The 23,213-nt window shown below is 37.4% G+C and overlaps 1 protein-coding gene across 5 annotated transcripts in view; it reads right to left on the bottom strand.

The window, feature by feature from the left end:
* Positions 1 to 23,213, bottom strand: part of fam184ab (family with sequence similarity 184 member Ab) — a 182,253-nt gene that overhangs the window by 89,729 nt on the left and 69,311 nt on the right. For all 5 annotated transcript variants that reach the window (XR_003598534.1, XR_003598535.1, XR_003598536.1 and 2 more), the window contains exons 7-14: positions 19,560 to 19,695; positions 17,433 to 17,614; positions 15,376 to 15,561; positions 9,580 to 9,702; positions 8,253 to 8,414; positions 8,008 to 8,129; positions 4,276 to 4,426; positions 494 to 706 (exon numbers count right to left, since the gene is read on the bottom strand). Coding sequence is in view for 2 of the 5 variants with exons in the window: in XM_028041116.1 (XP_027896917.1) it covers positions 494 to 706; positions 4,276 to 4,426; positions 8,008 to 8,129; positions 8,253 to 8,414; positions 9,580 to 9,702; positions 15,376 to 15,561; positions 17,433 to 17,614; positions 19,560 to 19,695 (1,275 nt within the window). In the remaining 3 variants the exon portion in view is untranslated. The remainder of the gene's footprint in view (positions 1 to 493; positions 707 to 4,275; positions 4,427 to 8,007; positions 8,130 to 8,252; positions 8,415 to 9,579; positions 9,703 to 15,375; positions 15,562 to 17,432; positions 17,615 to 19,559; positions 19,696 to 23,213) is intronic.

Raw genomic sequence — 23,213 nt, 5'->3', positions numbered from 1 at the left:
GTTCTTTTATTCTATGAACTAGTGACAATATGTCTGTGAAATTACAAGCAAAACTTTTGTATTTATTTGCAGAAAATACGAAATGGTCAAAATAATGAAAAAATGCAGTACTTCCAGAGCTCACACTCAAATTCATATTCATTCAGAAACAACAATACCAATGTTTTAACTTAGGAAGAGTTCAGAAACAACAATATTTGGTGGAATACCCAGGAGGTTTTCAACGGAGTTCAGTGAAGTGGAGCTCTTAGTTTTTTCCAGAGCTGGATATGCAAGTTAGTTTTATCTAATTTCAAGTGCACAAAGCACAAGATTTTGTGTTTTTCCAGAGATAAATGGTGCATTCTGGTTCTGGTAGTTGTACAAGTGTGGATAATAAAACATCTGGAAGAACTTTAATGATACATAAAGCATCGATTTCCTTTGAAATCCCACACAGAGGTAGGATTATTTTGAGATTGTATTGTTTGTACGTATTTCACCCTTCACCAACCTTCAGGTCGCGCTGCCTGGCGTGCTCCATGTCCTGCATGGTGCAGCGGTGGGCTTCCTGCAGACGCTGCTGCCGCCTCTGATGTTCTGTCTGCAGCTCGTCCAGCTGCATGCGCAGGTGCTCCCTCTCCTGGCTGAACTGGTGCTGCAGCTGCTGCAGCGAGGACTGCGACTGCGACAGCTGCATCTCCAGACTCTGCTTCAGCAGAGATATCTGCACAGAAACCAGACAACATTAAACAACAAAGGGTTTTTAAATCAAACGTGTTTAGTTCATCGGTGTATGTTCGGTTCATCCTGCAGGATAATAGAAGCAGAAAAAGAGGCAATCAGTTTGTTTAGAACTAATTTTTTAATCCCAAAGCTTGAAGCAGAAAAGCTTTTAGCTTTATGCTAATAACTTTGAGTTCATGGCAGAACATAATAAACTAAAGCTGCAATGCAATGAAAGGCTCGCTGAAACCCATTATTGGTAGGAAGGAAGGAGTGTGACTCAGTAGATTAGTCTGTCTAGACAGATTGCAGAAGCCTGGTGAATACATCTTTGTCTAATGATAAACTTCTCCTTGTAGAAGCTGCTAACATAAACAGCTGTGAAGGCAGAAAAGCTCATTCAAAAAGATAAAAGTAGCTTATATTTTTTAGCAAAATATGCTCTGCATAACAGAAGTTATTGCGATAAACAATAATATTTTAGCTTTAAGACAATTTTCAGGTAAAAAAAAATCTCAATTATTAAACTTTAACCCTGGTGAACATTTAACGCTGGAACTGGAAGACATTTTAAATATCCAAAACAAACAAACAAAACAACAAATAAAATGAATTATGAAGTCTCTGTAAACAAAACTTTCCTTCAAAAACAGAGCTTGTCAAGACTTTTACCATCCAGAAAAAGAGAAGAAAGAAAATGAGAGAAAATGTATTTATTGCTTATTGTGACAGTTTTAAATTGACAGTTTGTGTGAAACTCCCAGATGCAACGTGAAGTTAGTAACGTTTATTAAAAACATAAAAGGTCTCATGTTAACCATGCAAGACGCTAATCTGTAGGTTTGTATTTAGGTTGAGTTACTAAGTTTAGTTTAATGACTGTGTTAAAATTAAACTCAACAAAAACAGCAGATCACAGGGGAATGCTTAAGTTTTATTAACCCGTGTAATTAATTCATTTTTAATTTGCTGCTCTGCATACGGTAAGCTTTCCTTTTAAGTCTCCTTCTAAAAATGTTGCACGCTTTTACCCACAGCAAAACTAGATTTCATGAGGTGAAACCTGCGACTTTTGCTTTCAGTCACGGGATAAAAGTAAGTACACCCCTCTTCAATCCTAGAGTTGTATCAATGAGGATGATAAAAAGAAGGTTCTAAAATAATTTAAGCCATCAGTTTCCTCAGATTGGCTACAGGAAACATCTGAGCTGACCAGCATCATCATTCTCAACATGCTAGCTAACACCAGCTTCTCCAGGTCATTTACTGTTTTCTATCATGTGCTAGAAAACAGCTCAATATGTTTTACTGCGTGTAACTTTTATAAAAAATGTTGTTTATTTTTTACATATTTGTTGAAACGGTCTATGTTTTAACAGTTCAGTATGAGACGGATGATCTGTGAAAAGAAATTGATCTCATCTGCCTTCTCCCAGTGCTAACTAGAAACAACCAATCAGAGACAGGAGGCGGGTCTTAGTGCCGTCAATCACTCCCCCTTTGCTACGCTGAAGCTAGCATAGCATGCTGTGAATGATAATGCTAGTTAGCATGGCCACCAATGACAGTTTTCCAGTAACGGTTGTTTCTCAACATTAGAACATTTAGCAGCGAGTACATACGGTTGATTAACAGCACTAAGCCCCTCCTCCTTGCTCTGATTGGTTGTTTTTGGTTGGGAACCATAGATTTCTTTAGACAGAGACAGCAGCTCAGGTAGGAGGAGGAGGAGATTGATTTTTTTTCACAGATTATCTTTCTCAAACTGTAACAACATGGTGACAGTTTTAATAAATATGTACAAAAAACATCTTAATTATAAAAGCTATATACTGAAGCTTTAATAAATAGCTTTTCTGATTGGATAAGAATCTTCTGGTTCTGTGAAATAATTATCTTGAAAGGAAAATGGGCCAACGTGGGTCATCTTTCTCCATGGCGTCGCCCGTTCACCTGAATCTGAATTATTGTGGTCCAGCTTTATAAACAATACTTGATACACAAAACAGAGGAAAATGTAGCTCAGATTCTCTTCCACCAACTTTTCAGAAAGTTTAAAAATAACCTCCAGCTCTCCATGTTTGCACTTTTTTCTGCCTCTGGTAAGGCACAGACCCACCAGTGGTTCGATACGTCAGAATTTATTTTGCTAATGTGTTTGCGTATCAACTCTTTTTCAGAAAAGCCAAAAACAACCAGAAGAGAGTGTAAAAACATTTTAGCAAAATTGAAGAAGTTCTAAGAATGTTGTTGCTGCTCCAATACAGCAAAGTTACATCCTGCAGCTTTAATGATAAATAATAACAAAAAGGACTGAATGTTTACTGGGGTGTACTAACTTTTATTTTTATAACACTTTGCTGTATTATAGTTCAGCTCTCTGAGGAGTTAGCTGAGCTTTCAAGGCAAACTTGCTCATTTTGCTAACAGAAGATCTTCTTCTTCTAAACGTCACATCAGCTCCTGCATCAAGGCGCCGCTGACATCACTTCCATCTGTTAAAATACAGGTCATTAGATTTTGTAAACGCCATCCCGCCTGTCAGAGTGCATCCATCCCGAAGATGAAAGCTGCTCCTGTTTGGCATCAGATTGGATAAATATAGTTTAGCTGCCTGTGTGGCAGCAGGACGACGCGCCGCCGTCGCCTGACGCAGGAACGAACTTCCAGTGTGACGGCGACAACAGAGCAGCTTCGCCGCGCTGCGTTAATATTACAGAGCAATGATTAGGACTCTGCTGCCGTCTGTGTTACACAGAGCTGAGACAGTCAGTCGCTGCTCTTTTTGTTGTTCTTTTCTTTTCTTCCAGCATATCGATTTTCTCACAGCTGCTTTCATTACATTCATTCAGCTAAAAAAAAAATCAAGTATTTCATGTAAAAAAATAAAACCAGAGGTTATAGGATGAGGTTCTTCAGATCAAACCTGTCGCAATAAGCAACATATAAATGTAATTAAAATGAGCTCAATAATTTCTATTTGCATGATTTATCGTTTTTCTCTTTCTACCAAAAACTGGATGAGAAAAGTGTTGAATCTGTTGCTTTCGTTCACATTTCTACATATCAACAATTTTCTTTAATTTACCACTATCACACAAATATTATTTAATTTTCTTCATCTGTGAGTTTTGCATCTTTAACAAATGAATAAAATGAAAACCAAACCTCCTCAAATATTTTTGCTTCTGATTGTGTGTACATGTTGTTCTTTCTGGGGGAAAAGTTGCTCAATTTTGTCTAATCCAAAAGAACTATTAGTTCTTTTTTAAATGTTCAGTTGAGTTTACAGTTTATTGATCTTTGAGAACATGTTCTTCCATTATTATTATGGCATTACTATTATATTAGTAGAAAATGGTCTCAAAATCATATTATCATTTATCACAATAATTTCTGGGACAATTTACTGTGACAGATCTAGTCGAATTACGTCTTTCTATCTTCAAAAATGTATTTGTTGTAGTTTTTAAAGTCCTGATATTCAGCCACTATTTCTCCTGCTTTCTGAGAATGTAAATAAGATGAGGAAGACTTGGAAGAAGGTCAGTCACGATGTGCAAGTCACACCTGTTCCAGCAGGTCGTCCACTTTCCTCTGCCAGCTCTCCCTGGCGCTGTTCTGCTCCTGCTCCTTGCTCTGCGCCAGCTGAGCCAGAGCCGCAGTCTTCTCCTCCTCATGCTCCTCTCTCAGCTCTTCACGAAGCTTCTTGCATTCCTGCCTGTAAAAAAAAAAAAAAAAAAAGTAATTCAGAAACAGGTGAACAGTTTGTGTAAAAAAAGGAGGAAAATAAAAACTTTAAAAACTGAGGACCAAATTATCTCCAAATGTAGATCTGTAACCTGAACATTTTCCCATTTTGTGAAGAAGTTGCGCTCAGTTTTCATGTTGTTCTCTTCTGTGGTTCTTGGTGCAGCGCCCCCAGAGGCGAGGAGGGGAACAGTTTTTTCCATTAGCTTGGATTGTTTGACACAGTGTGAAAGAAAACTGCTCCAGTATTGTAGAAAATGTTGCAATTTTGGTCCCAAATCAAACAGAATCTACCAGACTATCAGGTCTGAAAACACCCCAACACACCCTTGACTGGGTTTATATGTGGATATTTCCCACTGCTAGGTGATGTAGAGGATCTCTTTTGATGGGACTTTGAAATACCATGACAGTATAAATTAACATATGGTGGCCTCTGCCAGAAAACAGAGCATGACTCAACAGGATTATGATCCAAAACATCAACAGAGAAACTAAACTCAGTCTGTCTGTTAAACGGACAGAGGTTCTGGTAAACTTGGTTCTATTGCAATATTTGTTATATTTTCAGCCACTGCGGTTTTTTTTCACAAAAACAGAAATGGAGAATCAACAGATATTAATGGCCGTAGCATTTCACTTTTGTCTTTGGTAAACAAACACAACCCATTTCTCCTGCTATCACTAGGCTAAGCCATTTGCTCTGGGTGTATTTACCCAGAATGCCCTGTGCTGTAGTCCACTTCCTGCTTTTGGAGGCACTCAAATATGAATTCGAACCGCAAACAGAGTTCACTTCACCCAAACCGAGACTGATGTTTGCTGGTGGACCAGAGTTCACTGTTTTTGGTCCGCATCAGAGTTTGATTGGCATCCACACCCTCCCAATTGAACCAGACTTTCTAGACAAACTTGAGTTTGATTAAAGCGAACGCACCCTGAAAGTCGCAGGATAGCAGATCTCAAAGACTGGACTTGGGCATCCCTGATCTAGAACGACTGCAGAAAGAGGAATGATCAAACATCCTTCTTTATCTTTAGTCTCCTTTTGGCTAGACAAAGGTATCCTTGGTTTCCTTGAATCAGTTTTTGTCTCCTGTCTGCATAGAAGGGTATATAATGGTCACAATCATGTTAACACTCACCCAGAAGTTTGCCACTAAGGTAAAAGTGCTCCAGAGAGCTGAATGTCCCCCTAATGGCAGCAATAAATTGTCTTGTGCCGCTAGACCCCAACACAGCTTTTAGTGGGTGACCATCTCTCCTTAACGCCGCTGCTCCCACCTCCGCGCCTCGCCTCCTAGATGAATGTGTGTGTCTGCACGCTGTCAATGTAATAGCTGAGTGGGAGTTGAAATGGCAGCTGTTAAATGGAGTATCCAGCAGGCGAGCATGTTTTTTTTTGTTGTTTTTTTTGTCACTCAGAGCTAGAAAGTGTCAGCCTGAAAGCAGGATCTCACAAAAATGAACCCATCTCCTGAAAAACGTGCAGCTGTGAGGATCCAGGCGTCCTGAAGCTGCAGATCAGACGGCCATGATGTCTTTTATTTGGACTAAAGCACAGAGTAAGAGAAAGATCGATTTTTTCACCACACACAGGGAATTAAAGCTTAGACCATCAGAACTGGCGTCCCTCAGGGCTGACTTCTCACCCCACTCTTCTTCTCTCTGTACTAATGACTGACCAATCAGTGAATTTGTAGATGGCACCACTGTTATTGCTTGGCACTAGAGAGACAGTTTCTTCCCCCATGACCAGTCAAAGCACCAGGACCAATAACATAAATAAGTGAAATTCAATTAAAATGTGACCAAAGTACAAAGAAAACCTACAGAAACCGTGGAGAATTGATGACCAAAGAATACCTTTTCAAATATTCCATGGAGACTCTTCATTTTTAAAGGAGTGAACGTTTTTAGTGCCAATTAAAAGTGATGTTCTTCGAAACACATCTCTGTCTATTCTCTCAACAAAATGTTAACTATTTAGTATCTATTTCTATACATCTAAAACATATTTACACTCCACTCGCAGCACTTTTAAACTTTCAAAGAGGAGAAACACATCGCCACAAAGATTTTCAAATGTCCAGTCAGGGATTATTGAGCTGCAGATGATAAAGAAGGTGATTAAATATTAGCTGACATTTAGCTTCACAGTCTCAATGTTTAGCTGCAAACAACTGTACACAAAACCTCGACCCCGAAATTCAAACCCAAGAAAATATCAGATATTCCTGAAGGAGAAATCCCTTCAAATTGTTTGAAGTAACTTTCTGAGACATGAAGGGTCAAAGAAAAGACCATTTGAGTCTAATTCTCATATTTGACAGAGAAAAAAACCTTTAAAGTTACCACATAAATTTGATAATTTCACAAAAGGCATATTAAAAAAGCTGACTTTTTATTTATTAGTATTATTTTCATGCGTATAAATGGTCAATGTTATTAGCAGTTATTATAAGACGAGAAATGCATAAAGTGAGTGCTTGGTAATCTGTAAATCATTCGTCTTTCCATTTTCAATTGACGACCAAAAAACAAAAAATGAAAAAGCAAAAGTAGAGTTTTCTTTTATTTTTTTTTAATTGGATACAAAAACCCTAAAAAGATCTTGTTTTCCATATTTCTTATTTGTCTTAGACTAAAAATGCTCAGATTCTTTTCTTTACAGAATCTGAAGAGAGAAAGACGTTCGTCACCAGAGTGTTTAGGTTGGATCAATATCTGAATTAAGTTTAGACGCAGATTTCCACTGTTTATTTTGTAAACTTTGCCTTTAAACATGCAAGTTTATGACTGCTTCTTCTGCATGAATGCAGTTTCAAATTATTCCCTTTTGTCACCTTTCAGCTGTGCTGCTCCCTCAGCAGCGGAGCTTCAAGCAGAAAACATTTGAATTAGACCCTAAATTGGCTCTTTAGTTAACATTTAGTGAGATAAATCTCTCCAACAGCAAACGTTTGTGGAAACTTTAAAGTCTGTACTTTCATGACATTTTAAATAAAAAATACTGACACCTGTGGGGCAGAGCATTTATTCTCATCCATTTATTCATTATCATCTGAAGTGACTTCAGCATCAAAAGTACAAATTGGTTTCCAAGCATAGAAACTTTAAAGTGTTGAAAACGCTGAGTCATCGCACAGTTTCTGCTTTTACCATATAAAATAACACAAGTTCCCATAATTCCATGGGACTTTCTTCATGGACTACTCTAGAGCTGCAACTAACGATTAGTTGTCAGTTTCTGCAGATTTTTCACTTATGCCTTTTTATGAAATATTAGAAATCCATTGAAAAATGCAGTAAAGGCCTTCCGTTAGTGAGCGGTTTAAAGAAAATACTTCCAACATCAACATGTGGAAAGCTCAGTCTTTTCTGCTTCACTTATCAATATGTTTAAAAACTGATCTGTTGATTTTTTTTTGGATTAACAGATTAATAATTGGCTAATAAAAGATGCTTTACAGCAGATTTGTTTTTTTTGTTTTTTTTTACAGAATTTAAACTGGGTGAAGCTCTGGTAGAGACCCGAACGCTCAGACTTACCGGAGCGTCTCGGTCCATTTCAGCTCCAGCTCCAGCGCCATCTTGTCCATCTTATGCTTTTCTTCTTCTTTGGTGGTTATGAGTTTGGCTTCATGTTGGCGTTTTTGGGTTTCCAGCTCTCCCTGAGGAACAGACAGACGGACTTCTTAGTGATCCTCCCAGTTGTGAATTTATCAATAATATTGATCTTTTGTCATACAGAAGGTCCAGATTATATTTCCCTTAAGATGTGCGGTAGAAGTTACCTGCAGCGCAGTCAGCAGGTTGCTGGTCTCTCTGAGTCGGGCCCGCGTGGCGTCCAGTTCCTCCAGCAGTTTGTCCTGCGCCTCCTTCAGGGTGGAGATCTGGCCCTCCGCTGTCCCGAAGTCCTCCTCCCCTTTCCGCACCTCCTGCTGCAGCCGGTACACCTGCAGGAGGGTTGAACAGAACGGACCTAAACTCAGCTGCACCCTGTGCTTCTCAGTGCAGAAACAACCTTGAATTAGCCTCTGCAGCTCTTTGTTCAGTCAGCTGGCATTTTATCAAAAATATGTACAACTTTATAAATGTTGCTGACATGTAATGTTAAGCATTAAATGGTTTAAACAGTGGCATTGAAATAAAAATATTTTATTAATTCCAAGGGGAAATTAAATGTCATCCAAGTATCTATAAAGAGTTCTTGTGGATGGTGATGCTGAAGGATTTACAGTAGCAGTCAGTCTTGCATCGAATCTGATGGAGTCCCTGACTGAAGACTGTTGATGTTATGATTTCTGGGAAGCAAAGATGATATTCCACAGTAACCTGTACTGTTAATCTATTTATATTTATCTATTCTATATATAATAAATATAAAGATGCAGGGTTTGTGCACTTTTCCCACAATACATTCAAACATTTCCAGCACCACACTTTGAAGATAAAAAAACAAATAAACTAAAGAAAACAGTTTAAATTCACCATGTATGATATGATTAATAATGTCTTGTCAGTTTTCTACATCCTTCAGTAACTAAAATTTTATTTTTACATCTAGAATAATTTTGGTAATTCTAAACATTTGGTGTGATTTAAATTCAAACTGAAAAAAAGTGTGTCTTTTTATTAGATAAATTTAAATACCTAGTTTCAACTGTAAATATAATTTTCCAAATTTAGGCTTTTGATCAAACTTTAGATAACAATTCATCACAAAACGGTGCAGTTTTAATATCAAACACTTTTCCTTGAAACCTTGAAAACAGCTAAATTAAATCCAAACATTTTCAAGGACTCAGATACTTTTTTACTATTTGACGTTACATCAGAATAAATGTTTCTTGTTTTAGGTCAGAGGGGATTACCAAAATTATTTCTATTTTCTAAATGTAAGAAATATATGACCTTTTATTAAATTCTTACGTTTCTTTTTAAGCACATTGGTTGATAAAACAAACTATTTTATATTTATTATCTCAGTTATGTTCCATCTGTTACCGTTTTTACTCCAGAAACAGAAAGTGAAGGCTCTGATGTTGTGTTGTCAGTATTTCTATTTTTGCAGAGAGGATTGCAGATGTTAGATATCCAGAGGTTTGGGAGAAGTCTCACCTCCTCGTTGGCTGCTCTGAGTTTGGACGTCAGCTCCTCCCTCATCTTGTCCAGCTGCTGACTGAGGAGCGTCTTCTGCTCCTCCAGAGAGAGGCGCTCCTTCTCAAACTGCTGCTCCAGCTCCTGATAAAACAGAGAAATTAAATCAGTTATGAGACTAATGTCATGTCAGTGAAGCTCCAGTTACAATCTGATCCCCTCACTATCCACTGCAGGACATTAATTACATGCCGCACTGCAGCTGGATCTTATTTAACATATCATGAACTTGTTTATTTGTCCAGATTTTATATTTTTGGACATGAAGATGGAGCCATAAATCTGTAATAATTATCCAGGAGGAAATTATAGATAAGATTTGAGACAAAATGGACAGCAGATGTTTAAATGTTTAGGACAAAGACTCAACTTTAAAGAAAGTTGATTAAACTACAGTCATGTGAAAACAGTCTGTTGGTTTTTCTAACATAGTTAGCCTGAAAATTTGAAAATTGAATAAATGGGAACACACCTCTATGGAGCTAAATTGGGGCCAGAAAGTTTGTTCAACAAAAAAACTGAAACTGAAAAAAAAAATTCAAACTGAAAAGTTATTTAGAAATTGAAAGAAAATCTGAAACAGAAAAAACCCTCAAATTTGAAAGCAATATTGAATATTTTTTTTCAGTGTCACATCTTTTGTTTAGTTTCGAAACATTTCTTTCAGTTTCAAAATTATTTTTCAGCTTGAGAACTTGTTTTTCAGTTTAAATTTTTTCTTTTGAAGAATCCTTTTGGCCCCAATTTAGCCCCATACACCCATATTTTACATGAGTTAAAATTACACAATTAAACCACATCAGGTACAGACAAGAAAATCAATTTGCAACGTTACATTTAATTTTTCATTTAATATTATTTTGCATTTCATTCATTCAATAATTAATATGAGTAGTTCTCCCTAAAACATGCACAGTTTGGTCTGCAATAGTCACCAGATGACATGTAGAAAAATTTAATAAGACTTAAAACCTTTTGGTGCATTTTTAATTTAATTTCAGGCAGTAAAGCAACATTACTGCAGGTATTAAAGATTGACTTTTTCACTGCATTCATCTTTAGAAACTTTTCAGAGCATCTTGGTCGTCCTTGACTGAGGTGAGAGGAAGAACTAATCGTCAGTGTAATGCGGCTTATTATGCCTGCTTATTAGTGGACAATTGTTTCTGTTGCACTGTGAGATGACCGTGACTTTCCAAGGACAATTAGAGCCGAGGGAATCTGCTCTAACGCCTAATACAGTTTGCAACATTTATTCATTACACAGAGGGAAGCATTTAAAAACAGGATGTTACAGAAAACCGTCGCAAAAAAGCAAAGCGTGAGAAATTACTTATGAGAAGCTCTTAGAGTGTGATTTAGTCAATCTAGTGGATCAACGGTCGTTTATTTCCCGTGACATGAACTCACAGTTTGACGCGTACAGGTAGCTTACCAAAGTGTTTAAAAGTAATAATGGTCACTCAACAGAAAAGCTGAAGATACTGGTGCAAAGAAAACACCAGAAGTATTCAGACAATTGGAGGAATTCATGTGAAATCCTTGTGGTTTTGTTTGTTTTCTGATTTTTATTTGTTCTCCCCTGGCTCCCTGTGCTCCACATGGTTTTTGATTGTCACTTTTCTCTCTCCTGCATTTGATGGATCCACCATCAACCACACAATCATGACAGGAGCATTTTCAAGTTACGAATTTGTTAAACGGCTTAAGATGTACGCTTAGACTCACTGAAAGTTTTGGGTTTATTCATAACTTCATCCACCTCGACAGAAAGCTTAGTTCTCTCCGGAAAAGCAGAACCATCATATGATGTTGCAGAGGATCCAAACGGTAAGATGGTGGGGGAAAAAAGGAATGCATAGTTTAATTTGGACTCAAAGCCAACAGCCCTGTGAAGTGAATCCATTGTCTCCTACTTTCAGCTGCACAAAACAACATTAAATCACTGCCGTCTGTGTGATATTATCAAAGGCTTTGTGGGCAATTTTGATACTGAAACTGAAAAAAATCAATCGTGACGCATCGGGATTGATTTTATTACTCGCAACTCGCAACAAAGGCAGAGCAGACCCATCCATTTAAATTCAAAACGCTGCTTTCACGGAGAGAACTCATTATGATTCAAAGTGTTGAAAGGCTGCATCTGATGAAAGAAAAGATCATTTACTAGATTAAAGTTGGACCAGACGACAGAATTAGGTGCTGATGAACAGAGGGATCATCTGTCTGGCCTGTCATTTGTCAAGAAAATAACTGATGGCAGAGTGAGGACTGAAGGAAAGCCTCGGCAGCCATTATTGTTCAGCAGAGTTCAGGGAGGAAGTCCTTATATGGAAAGCATGGCTTACATCCCTTGGAACATGATTTAAAACACATTCTTACTGCACAACTTTGATGCAGGAGAACAGTAGATCAGCGGTCGTGCTCTGTGTGACTGGGATAAGGCCTCTGTGGAGACTGGGAACCATTACAAGGCCATTCCAGGCTGGAGGAAGCGTACGCCTCAGCAGCAGCTAAACGAGAGGTGAGCTGCGGTTCGGAGCGGCGACTCATTAACCGGTCCTGTTTGTAATCCCAGGAGACAGGTTTGGCCTCGTATCAGACCAACCCAGCTGCTGGGTTTAATTTGAACATTAGGCACAAAGGAACGAGCAGTTCTGATGGATGTGGACTGGCTGAAATGAGAAAACTGCAAAACAGCTGAAACACTGAGTTCCTTTACATCGAGGCTTAAAACCCACATGGTTAGAGATGCAGGTAACACTTTCTTTGACGATGAGTGTATAAGACTGACATGACATTGTCATGAACATGAAGGAGTCTTAATGAAAGATTATGACTGCTGTCATGAAGTGTCATTGGGTAAATAATGACACTTTTAATGCAAAGCTGCTTTACAATTTGCAGTAAAAGTGTCATTATTTATCAAATAATGCTAAGTTGACTCTTTTAATTCACCCCTAATGCAACTTTGCATTAAAATTTGCATTAAAAGTGTCAACTTTGGATTATTGTGTAAATAATGACACTCTTAACACAAAGCTGACACTGTTAACGGCCCTTTTATGCAACTTTTAATGCAGCTTTGCCTTAAACGTTTCAGTATTTACTGAATGACACTTCATGACAACATGACAACTGGATCACTGATCAACATTTTTAATGTGCATTTGATTGATGATTTTGTTTATTGTCTGTGTCATAATTGGTGACTGCATGATGTTTTTATGATTTAAAGCACTTTAAATATTCAAGATTTTACACTAAAGCTTCCATTTTGGTGAAAAGGTGAAAAGAGAAACTCTTATTTTTCACAGGAGTTAAAAACAGACTCTGCAGCTGGCAGGCGGTGGAAGTGGCTTTGTGTGTGAGCCTGCGGCCGGTCAGGACGGCCGACCTCTGTGCTAAGTAAGAGGGAGTAAATTATTAAACCTGGATGTTTTAGAAACTCTCACACAACGCCTTTCAGTATCGCTCTGCAGCATTCATCCATCTTTTCCCATCAAATCAACACCGTCTAATTTCTACTTTACTTCCTTTTCCCTCTTTCCTCTGAGTTGTACATGAAGTAAATGTCATCAGCATTCAAGCGGGAGTTTAAACTTAAAAAACACATGCATTCTGCACCTTTCTAAATGTCAAAGCTGCAGCGCTTCCGCAAAGCCCAATTTCCTCGTTTGTTTGAAAGAGCAAAAGTGACAAATACCCAAGTACGTGAGGAGAATATGTAGTGCAGAACCTGAAAATAGATGAGCTTTCTTTGCTCCTTTGTTGCTGTGTGGGCAGGATTTTAACCTGATTAGTGTCAAACCGTCGACCGCAGAGCGAAGCAGCTGTGTGGGGTAGATGTTTTAGCTCCTGCTTTAAATGGCAACAAAAACACCCGTATCACCTGCGTGACTCATCATCAGGCAGATTGCGTGACGTGGCGTCACCAGGATTTGTTTTTTATTTTTGGAAAAAAAATCTGTTGTAACACAAAAAGGCAGAATTGACAGAAGCAGCCCCAGGTTGCTCACATTTCCAGCAGATTATGCAAAGTGACCCAGATGACTGTTATAGGTGGTAAATATAAATGTGCACCCACGCAGGGAGGCTGTGTTTTCTCATTTAGGTGTGCCAACCTCTTAGTCACTGTTGCAACCTCTTTATGATGAACCTTTTCCACAGAGGGCCCCAACAAACTGCAATTTTTCTGCAGGAGTCTCAGGTTCAATCACCTGCCACCCAAGTAAAGGAATCTGACGGAAAAGGCTGAATTTAAATGTGTGTGTGGAGCGATAATACACTCCTGACCTATATTCAGTAAAAAAAAAAAAAAGAGTTGCTTGGATGTAACACAAGTGAACTAAAATAAAATATAGTCCTGAACATCGTCTTTCTGCAAAACCAGAAAAACTCATTTCTTTCTGGCAGCCAAAAATCTGCAGAGTACTTTAATGGAAATAACTTTTCCATTTGCATTTTATCTCTATTTTTACCTCAGAGGCAGAAAATCCTTAAATCCTGCCATAACTTAATTAAGACAACTAACTACAGAAACAGAGAAAGATTTCACATATCAAGTATTTTACTGAAGTAAATCACTTTGACAGCATTTAACAAGCTCATTTAAACGGGTCATGTAATCTGATTATACAATCTGAATTGGAAACCTGAAAAGTTGTATTTTATTAGGGATGATGAATGGATGGATGGATACACATTTTTTTAAACAGACAAATTAATGCTGTAATAACTTTGTTGTGCCAGCTGGTGGCGCTAACATCACCATTAACTGCATCAAAACTCAGAAGAAGAAGAACCCCAGCATGGCTAAGGCAGTGCTAGGCTAACTGCTCCAACAAAACAACAGCAGCTGTTTTTTTTGCTCCTTCTCCTGTTTCCTCTCTGTCATTATGTTCTTCAGAATTATAGTTTCTAATCTACACAAAGTTTATCAGATTTTAATCTGTTTTTCCTCACCATAATCTACAAAATGTCTGTAAAATAGTATGTAAAAGAGCATCTCCAGAACCCGACTGGATGCTGAGCCAAAAAACAACAGATTAATAAGCTTCCAGAACCAAGTGGAACCGCTTTTTAAATGGCTGCTTTTTCGCCCTTGCAGCAGATGGTTGGGTCGGAGAAAAACGTTGGCCTGTTATAAACCAGAGAGTTTGTGGATAAGTTAACAAGCGCTGCTTCCCCACAGAGAACAACTTTATCAGCAGTTCTCTGCAGAATCTCTGCTACCTGGATGAAAATACTAACTGGGCAGATTTTTTTTAAAACGACTTTTTTTTTAGCAGGAGATATAATATACATGGATGGATGGATATAGAAACATGGCAGGTTTTTTTGTCTTCAACCTGATAGTTTTTTATTTTAAACCTGTTAATTTTTTATTGTAAACCTGTTAGTTTTCTACTTTAACCCTGTTAGTTTTTTAGCTGCCTCTGCTGGTGGAGGCTCTCTGGATTCACCAGCTGCTGCTTCTGATCCCGAGCAGACAAAGCCACTCAGTTATAAACAGATACAACATCAACAGACTGAATTGAGTGGCAGGAGCAGATCTTTTGGCAGGCGGTGGCAGCAGAAAGCAGACGGACTGACAGCTTGTATTTTCTCTGAGTCACTCCCGATTATCTGTCTGTTCAGGTTAAACATATTTAAAATTCGCTGTTGCTTTAAGATTCTCCCTGGCTCTGCACTGTAACTTCACCTTGAGGAGGAGTGAATGTCAGCCTGCTGGTGTGTGACGGTGTGGGGACTCACAGCCAGCAGGCGGTTCTTGTCCTTCTCCGCGGTGGTTAGCGTGTTCTCCAGGGTCATTCGGTGCTTCTTGGCCACTTCCTCCAAAGCGCGGGCCTGGCCGTCCTTCATCTGGCTGGCCTCTTCCTCGTAGTGAGCTCGCGCGCTCCTCATGTCCTTCTCGTGGGACGTTTTCTCCTCATGGAGGGTCTGACGAACACAACAAGGCACAATGAACAGATTTAAGCAGATCGGAGGCCATTTCTCTGACCAGCATCATATTGATTCTGTTTGTGTTTATGCTTTCTCTATCTGAAACAAAAAACAAAACTTTATCCTTGAATCTTATGAATGATCTAAAGCAGTGGTTCCCAAAGATTTTCTGGGTCCCTATGGATTACAATAGACCCCCCACGCCCCCAAAAAGAAAAATAAAATCAACTGGGCACACACATCATTCAACCAGACATAAACCTATACACATATTCTGTTTTCATACTCCACTGAAGTTTATTTCACATTTCAACAAGTTGCAACAAAACAAACTACATTCATCCATACCGAAGTAAAGCAGAAAAAACTTGACTTGAATATGTTGATGTTAAAAGTATTTCCTTTGCTACAAATGATCAAATTTTCACTAAAGAAATTGTGTTTTTGCATTTTAGGCAATAAATGTAAATTTTTGCGTCTGAAAAATTTATTTGATATTTGTTTACTTGCATCTTTTAATGCATTTCTAATATTGTATAAGAAGGCTCATGTGGTCAAATAAAAAATTTGCAGAATCAGATGATTTTTTTTATCTGATTAATCAATTAATCAGATAACTAAAATAATTGTTGGAAAACATCTAAAAGATGCAGGACAGACTGTTTGTTCTAAATCCTCAAAATGAGCAGCTTTTTTCTTTCAAATGATAAAAATGATCCAATATTATATTTTGTATGTGCTTAAACTTTAGATATCTTTAAATTTTCTTTGCAAATCAACTGAAACATCCAGTTATTCACCATAGCTGTGTGCCTTGGAGGCCACTCTGACAGAAAAGTGTAGTAAAGTTTAGCTGATCTTCTGTTTTCCTGGGGAAAGCATTGAAATTCACAGCAGCCGCAGCCAGTGGGAGACCTCTCCCAGCTCCCACAGGATTAAACTGCACAAATGTCAGAGACAAAAGGATGGGAAAACACACATGAAGCCGCAACACTTGACATTTACTGTCTGCTGCGCTTGGCCGGCTGACTAAACTGTTCCACAAATCATCTGACCTTTAAGGCTTTTTGTTTTTAAAAAGCTTGTTTTGTTTTTGCTTCGCAGTTTTTTTTAAAGCTGTGATCGACAGGCTTCGCAGCCAAACAGTTTGAACTTTTTTTTGCATTGAATTCAACATTGCAGAAAATTACTGCAGTTTATCTGCAGCAGACCTAATATTGGACGTAAATCTAAGCAAAGTAAAAGATACTTTGATACAGTGGAGAAAGAGGGTGAATGTAAACAGAACAGATATTAATTTAACACAGTCGAATGAATTACACTTTTGCAAACCAAAAATAAATAGATAGGAATAAAAAAAGTATGAAATGGACACCAGAGTTAGAAGATAAGAACATGAAACACAACGTTACTAAAATATTTTACACAAAAAGTAAATCTAATCTGATTTCAACACATTACAATAATAAAGTTCAATTCAATTCATTCAAACCAAGAAATAAGAATTAAGTCATTCAGAATCCATCCATTCATCTTTCTATCCATTGATCCAACCATTCACCGTTACATCCATCCATCCGACAGACGGACTCATCCATCCATCCATCCATCCATCCATCCATCAGATTATCTTGATTCACAGCAAACTGAGTTGCTGCCTACTGAGTTGTCACACTGCATCCTCATCCTATTAGCATAAAGTAGCAGAATTAATCTGATACAACTCTGCATTCAAACAGCAACATGCTGACTATTGTTCAGCTTCCCTACAGTCTACAGAACGGATCAGCCTCAGCATCCTGATCAGCTTTTAGTTATTCATAACAGTAACTTGCAGCCTTGCATGAATTCTAAGCAAACACACAGACCTTCTCCAGGGACTGGATCTGCTGTTTGTGTCTTTCTTCCAGCGCTTTGCTTTGGCTCTGCAGGGCCTCCCTCTCTTCCTCCATCCGCAGCACCTTGTCCTTTAGGCGGCTGCGCTCATTGTCCAGGTCCCTGATGGCGGCTTCCTGTGTCATCTGGGTGGCCTGCAGGCTGCTTATCTGACCTGTCATGAGAGAAATGTTACAGATCAACACAGTTATACAACGAGCGATTATTTTAGGAATCAATTATTCTATTCTGACGATTAATCGATTAATTGGATAAAAACAAATTCAGTAGATTTTACTTTTAACCACTTATGTTTACTTTACACACTAAAATTATGTAAAAAAAAAAAAAAAAGTGCAAAACCCCCCCAATAATTAATTAATTGTTTTAAAATAAGAAAATAGACATTCCTAAAAAAAAACCATTGTTAACGATTATTTTAGTAATCAATTATTCTACTGGGACGATTAATCAGATTAAAAAAATTTGATACATTCTACAGATTTTTTGTTTTACCATGTAAGCTTATTTTATGAAATTTTAAAATTATGTGATAATTTTAATACATCCTCCCTCCCCCTAATAATTAACTACTGTTTTCAAATAAGAAAATAACATTTTTTATATAGCTAATTATTATTTTAAGAACTGATCTTTCTATTTTGGTGATTAATTGATTAATCAAATAAGAAAATGGGCACCTTCTGAAGATTTTTTATTTTAACAATTAAGCTTATTTTATACAATATTCTGACTTTGCATAAGAGTTTAATTGTGCATTCACTCCTCCCCAAATCAAACAAACTTTCAAGGCTGGAGTTTGATTAAAACAAACTAAACAGGGCTGCTGGGAAACCACACTTAATTACAGTCTACAGATTTTTCTCCATTTTTAACCAAATCAATCAATCAAATTTTATTTGTACAGCACATTTCAGCAGCAAGACATTTCAAAGTGCTTTACATCATTACAAACACAGAATCACAATGCAATATAGAATCAATAATCAAAACAAAGCATTAAGTCAAGTTCCATCCATAAATTTGTAATTGATTACATTTCAAATACAATTCTAAACAGGTGGGTTTTTAGTTGAGATTTAAAAGAAGTCAGTGTTTCAGCTGTTTTACAGTTTTCTGGAAGTTTGTTCCAGATTTGTGGTGCATAGATGCTGAAAGCTGCTTCTCCTTGTTTGGTTCTGGTTCTGGGGATGCAGAGCAGAACCAGAACCTGAGAGGTCTGGAAGGTTGATACAACAACAGCAGATCTTTAATGTATTGTGGTGCTAAGCCGTTCAGTGATTTGTAAACTAACAACAGTATTTTAAAGTCTATTCTCTGAGCTACAGGGAGCCAGTGGAGGGACTTTAAAACTGGTGTTATGTGCTCTATCTTCCTGGTTTTAGTCAGAACGCCAGCAGCAGCATTCTGGATCAGCTGCAGCTGTTTGATTGATTTGTTGGACAGACCTGTGAAGACGTTGTTGCAATAATCAATACGACTGAAGATGAACGCATGGATGAGTTTCTCTAGATCTGGCTGAGACATTAGTCCTTTAATCCTGGAAATGTTCTTCAGAACCCAAATAACCCAATCAACCTTTACAGGACACATTTCAACAAACCAGCTCCAACATTTCATATAAAATTTGAGAGAATGTGTTTTTCATTGCAAAACGCCCTCCATGTGCCCTCTGAGCTCCATTCACCAGCAGGATCCCAAGCAGCTTTGGCGGAAAGCGGAAAAACATTTTTCTAATCAAACTTTAGGAGCTCATGAAGCTAATGAGGCGAATATTATTCCGCTCTAACGAGCTCAGATGGCTCACATGCATCAGACTGTAATGTTTTTACAATATAGTTTCAGCAAAAAAGAGAAAACATAGATAAGTTGTTAAACTAGATTGTGTTGCTTAAACTGGATCGACTCAAAGTGTAGAGCCCACTGCCTTTTAGGGACAGGGAATGCCATTAGCTTTGATATGGAGCCATAACTTTAAAACGTTTTGGGTTGTGATGCCTCAGACGAGACAAGAGGAGCTGTTAGTCGATGTCTAATGTGTTTCTGCGACTGCCAGCGTGACGAGAAGTGAGGAGAGGTGATGACGTTTAGGTCCTTACTGGCTTTGAGGAGTATTTCCGTGGCCTGCTGCTGAACTCGGTCTCTGGCTGCCTCCAGCTCACACTCTGCCTCTTTCTGACGGATCTCTATAATCTCAGAGTTCTGGGTCACTTCATCCAGCTGCTTGGTTAAGTCCTAGAGAAGAGTCAAAACAATGCAAGAAAACTTAAACGGTGCAGATGTATGACTTAAAACAGAAATAAAAGACAGGGCTTCCTTCTACAACTCTCGTCTTCTGATGTCATTTCCAGAGAAAGGATGAAGCTTTTATTCCTCCAATGTGTGTATATTGATCAGCTACTTATCTATTAGTGCAAAAACCTCACCCAGGGTTTCACCAACTCAAATTTAAGACTTTATAAGACCTCTTTAAGACCATTATGAATTAAACTTGACGTGTATTGCAACAGAAATGTACTTTTAAAACTTGCTAAGACATTTCTAAGACCATTATGAATTAAATTTAAGACTTGTATTGTGATAGAAACATATATTTAAGATATTTTAGGACCTCTAAAACCATTATGAATAAAATTTAAGACTTTTATCATGACACCAATGTACATTTAAAGCTTCTTAAAACCTCTTCAAGACCATTGTCAATTAAATTTAAGACTTGTATCACAGGTTTTTGAGATATTCTACAATCATGGCAATTCACGCAAAATTTGTTGATCAACGCATTTTTTCATGCTAGTGCATAATTGTGAGCTTACTTAATTTTCATTATGAAAATTATGCAGTAAGTCTTAAAATGTTTAAAACGTACCGTCTTAAAAAGTCTTAAATATACATTTCTGTTGGAGAGGATATACAAAAACGCTCAAACCCTTAGCTCTAATAAGGTGAGCTAAAGTAAAAAATTGATTTTTACTGATGTAATATTGACTTTTGGGATCCAAATTCAGATTTGATGTTGACGTGCTTAGCGCTGAGTATTAACACTAAAACCAGGAAGTAATTTAAACATTAAATCAAAGATCAAGTTTATTTTGTTACATGACATCAGCTAGTTTCTTTCAGTAATTCTTCTGCTCGACTCATATTGTGTCACGTTCTGTTTGCTGTATTTCCTGCATCAACTTTTAGCTGCCAGAACCATCTGTTATTTATAGGAGCAGATTCATTTTGTTCCGTTTGTAAATAAATAAACTTGTATTTATCTCCTATCCATCTGGTTCCTGCCTGCAAACCTACATTTTGCTCCCGATACCTCCACAGACATCTGTGACGATTAGCAGAGCAAATTAAAACATGCAGCTCCTAAAATGAAGGAAAAAGCCTGTTCATCTAATATTTAAAAACAATATTGGTGAAAAGTTGTATTGTAAACATAACAGACCAGGGATGCATCTAATGATTAGTTTACTGATCTATTATTCTTTTGATTATTCTGACAATAGAATTAAAATAAAATGGCGTGCAGATTTTCACTAAACCTCTTTAGCTTTTTATTACACAATAACAATGATTTCTTTCATTTTATTGCAGAAAATGCAACAACACAGCCTTCCTTCAGTGACTGAACAAAATGAAAGTTTTACCCAAAACTTGAGACGGTTTGGGTAAAACATATTTACACAAAAAAGCGTTTTAAAAATAAGTCGAAACGTATATGTATTGTACAATTTTAGCTTAATTACTGCTTTAAATATACTGTTTATTTCAGCAAACTCCCTTTTTTAGAATTAACGATTAATCAATTACTAAATTAGCTGATAATTATTTCAAAAACTGATCAATCACGATTAATACGATGAATCATTTCTGCCATTTTCAGCTTCCAGAACAAAACATATTGCTGGCAATATGTTTGCCAGCAATACATATTGCTGAGGATCAGGGATTAAAAAAATCCCAACTGCTGCTCAATTAATAAGGAGCAGACTTCAGGGAACGATGCAAATCGACACACATGCAGCGCAGAAGTTATGCGACTCAGAAACTCATGAGAGGTAATTTCACATCTCCGAGTCGAGCCAAACAGCCTGCCTAAAACCTAATTACCACAGCCACAGTTAAGACAAAGAAGCCCCAGAATGACGAGACCCACTGAGGAGTCACACCAATTAGACTTTATGGGTGCAGGAGTGTGAGAAAGTTGTCCTCCGTTTGAGATGAGAAAAGTAGCTGCAGCTTTTCCCTGTAAGATTTCACATGTGAGCCACAACGCCTAAAAAAGAAATAAAAAAATCTGTCTTTTTAAATGTTTATTTTCCCATTTGTGTGGTGAGTTTTGCTGGGTGAAACATTCAGACAGAAATGGAGGCTGTTTAATTTTTGTGAGCATGAATTTCTAACTCCAGATTTGGAAATTCCTGGATAAAGTATTGGTTGCTATAGTCTCCATCTCTACTAGATTTGTAGTAGAAATCTACTAGAAATTTATGGATTGTTACCAGATGTATTGTTTGAAGCAGGTTACAAAGCTCCAGTCTGAAAACTCTTAGGAAAATCAAAGTTTATTACAGTGGAGCCCCGGCTGTACAATGTAACTTTAAATTGTTCCACCTACTGGCTTTTCGTTCAGATCGTCTAAAATATTTGAAAGGAAATGAAGCGTTGGACGCTGAAAGGCAGCCAATCCAGGAGCAGCATTTTCTACCCCTTGGTGCTGATTGGCTGATGCCCAAAGATTGGAAATACAGTGAATGTTAGCTTCTGCTATAATGCACAACGGTTTTCAACTTTTTGTATTAATGCATTTTAAGGTATACTTGGTGTTTTTACTCTTAAAATGGGCAGTTATAAGCATTTTAATATAAAGAGTTGTTCTTTAAAGGTTTGGATAAATTGGACATAATTTTTTTTTTTTACCAGACTGACTGACTTCATGAAAGTTTGTCCACATGTCATGGTGTAAATTTTGTCTCTGAATAATAAAATCACTACTTCTGTTGAGCAGAACCAGGACTCTGTGTTTGGAAAATAAACCTGAGGCGATTTTATTCTCCTGCATTGATGCATATCTGCTCATTTTCCAACAGGCCTTGTTTAAAAGATCAACACTTAGAGTAAAGTAGTGGAGTTCAAATGTTATTGATCATGAGCCAAAATCATCCAGTTGGGCTTAGCAACAAACTAAATATGTAAATTTTTAATAGCACGTGTAAAGCAGTAGCTCTTGTTTAAGGTGATTGTTCAGGTAATGCAGACCCAATTTTTCAAAATAAAATCTTACTATTTTCAGCAACAATAACAGCATTTGGGTCACTTTCTCTGAAAATGTTTGCTATATTTAGTTTATTAAACTAATTCAAAGCAGTTTGGGTAGCAACAGGTAAAAGCTGTTACTATTTAAATTGAAATGTAATAGACACTATGTATGATTGGTAAAAGATGAATACTTTGTCCAATTTGAGTTAAAATTAATTAAACATGAGTTTGAATGCATGTTTCTAAACTGGATAAAGTGACTTGTTTTATGCGTTAACGGCTGAATGCTACAGCCTATAGAGCTGAACTCAGATTTATCTGGACTTTATTACATATTTTGCTGTTTCAGGCCTGGTTGCTTCACCTTAAACAGTGACAAGCCTTTTGATACTTCTGCAATGCTCCAGGGTTCTCTTTAGTTATTTGTTTAGTTAAAAAGCTGATGTCTGCAGTTAGTTTAATTAAACACCATTCTTCTCTTAGTCCTCCAGTAAATT

Source organism: Xiphophorus couchianus, chromosome 15 (assembly GCF_001444195.1).
Source record: "Xiphophorus couchianus chromosome 15, X_couchianus-1.0, whole genome shotgun sequence".
NCBI classification, from domain to species: Eukaryota; Metazoa; Chordata; class Actinopteri; order Cyprinodontiformes; family Poeciliidae; genus Xiphophorus; species Xiphophorus couchianus.
This window is presented reverse-complemented; position numbering and strand designations above follow the sequence as displayed.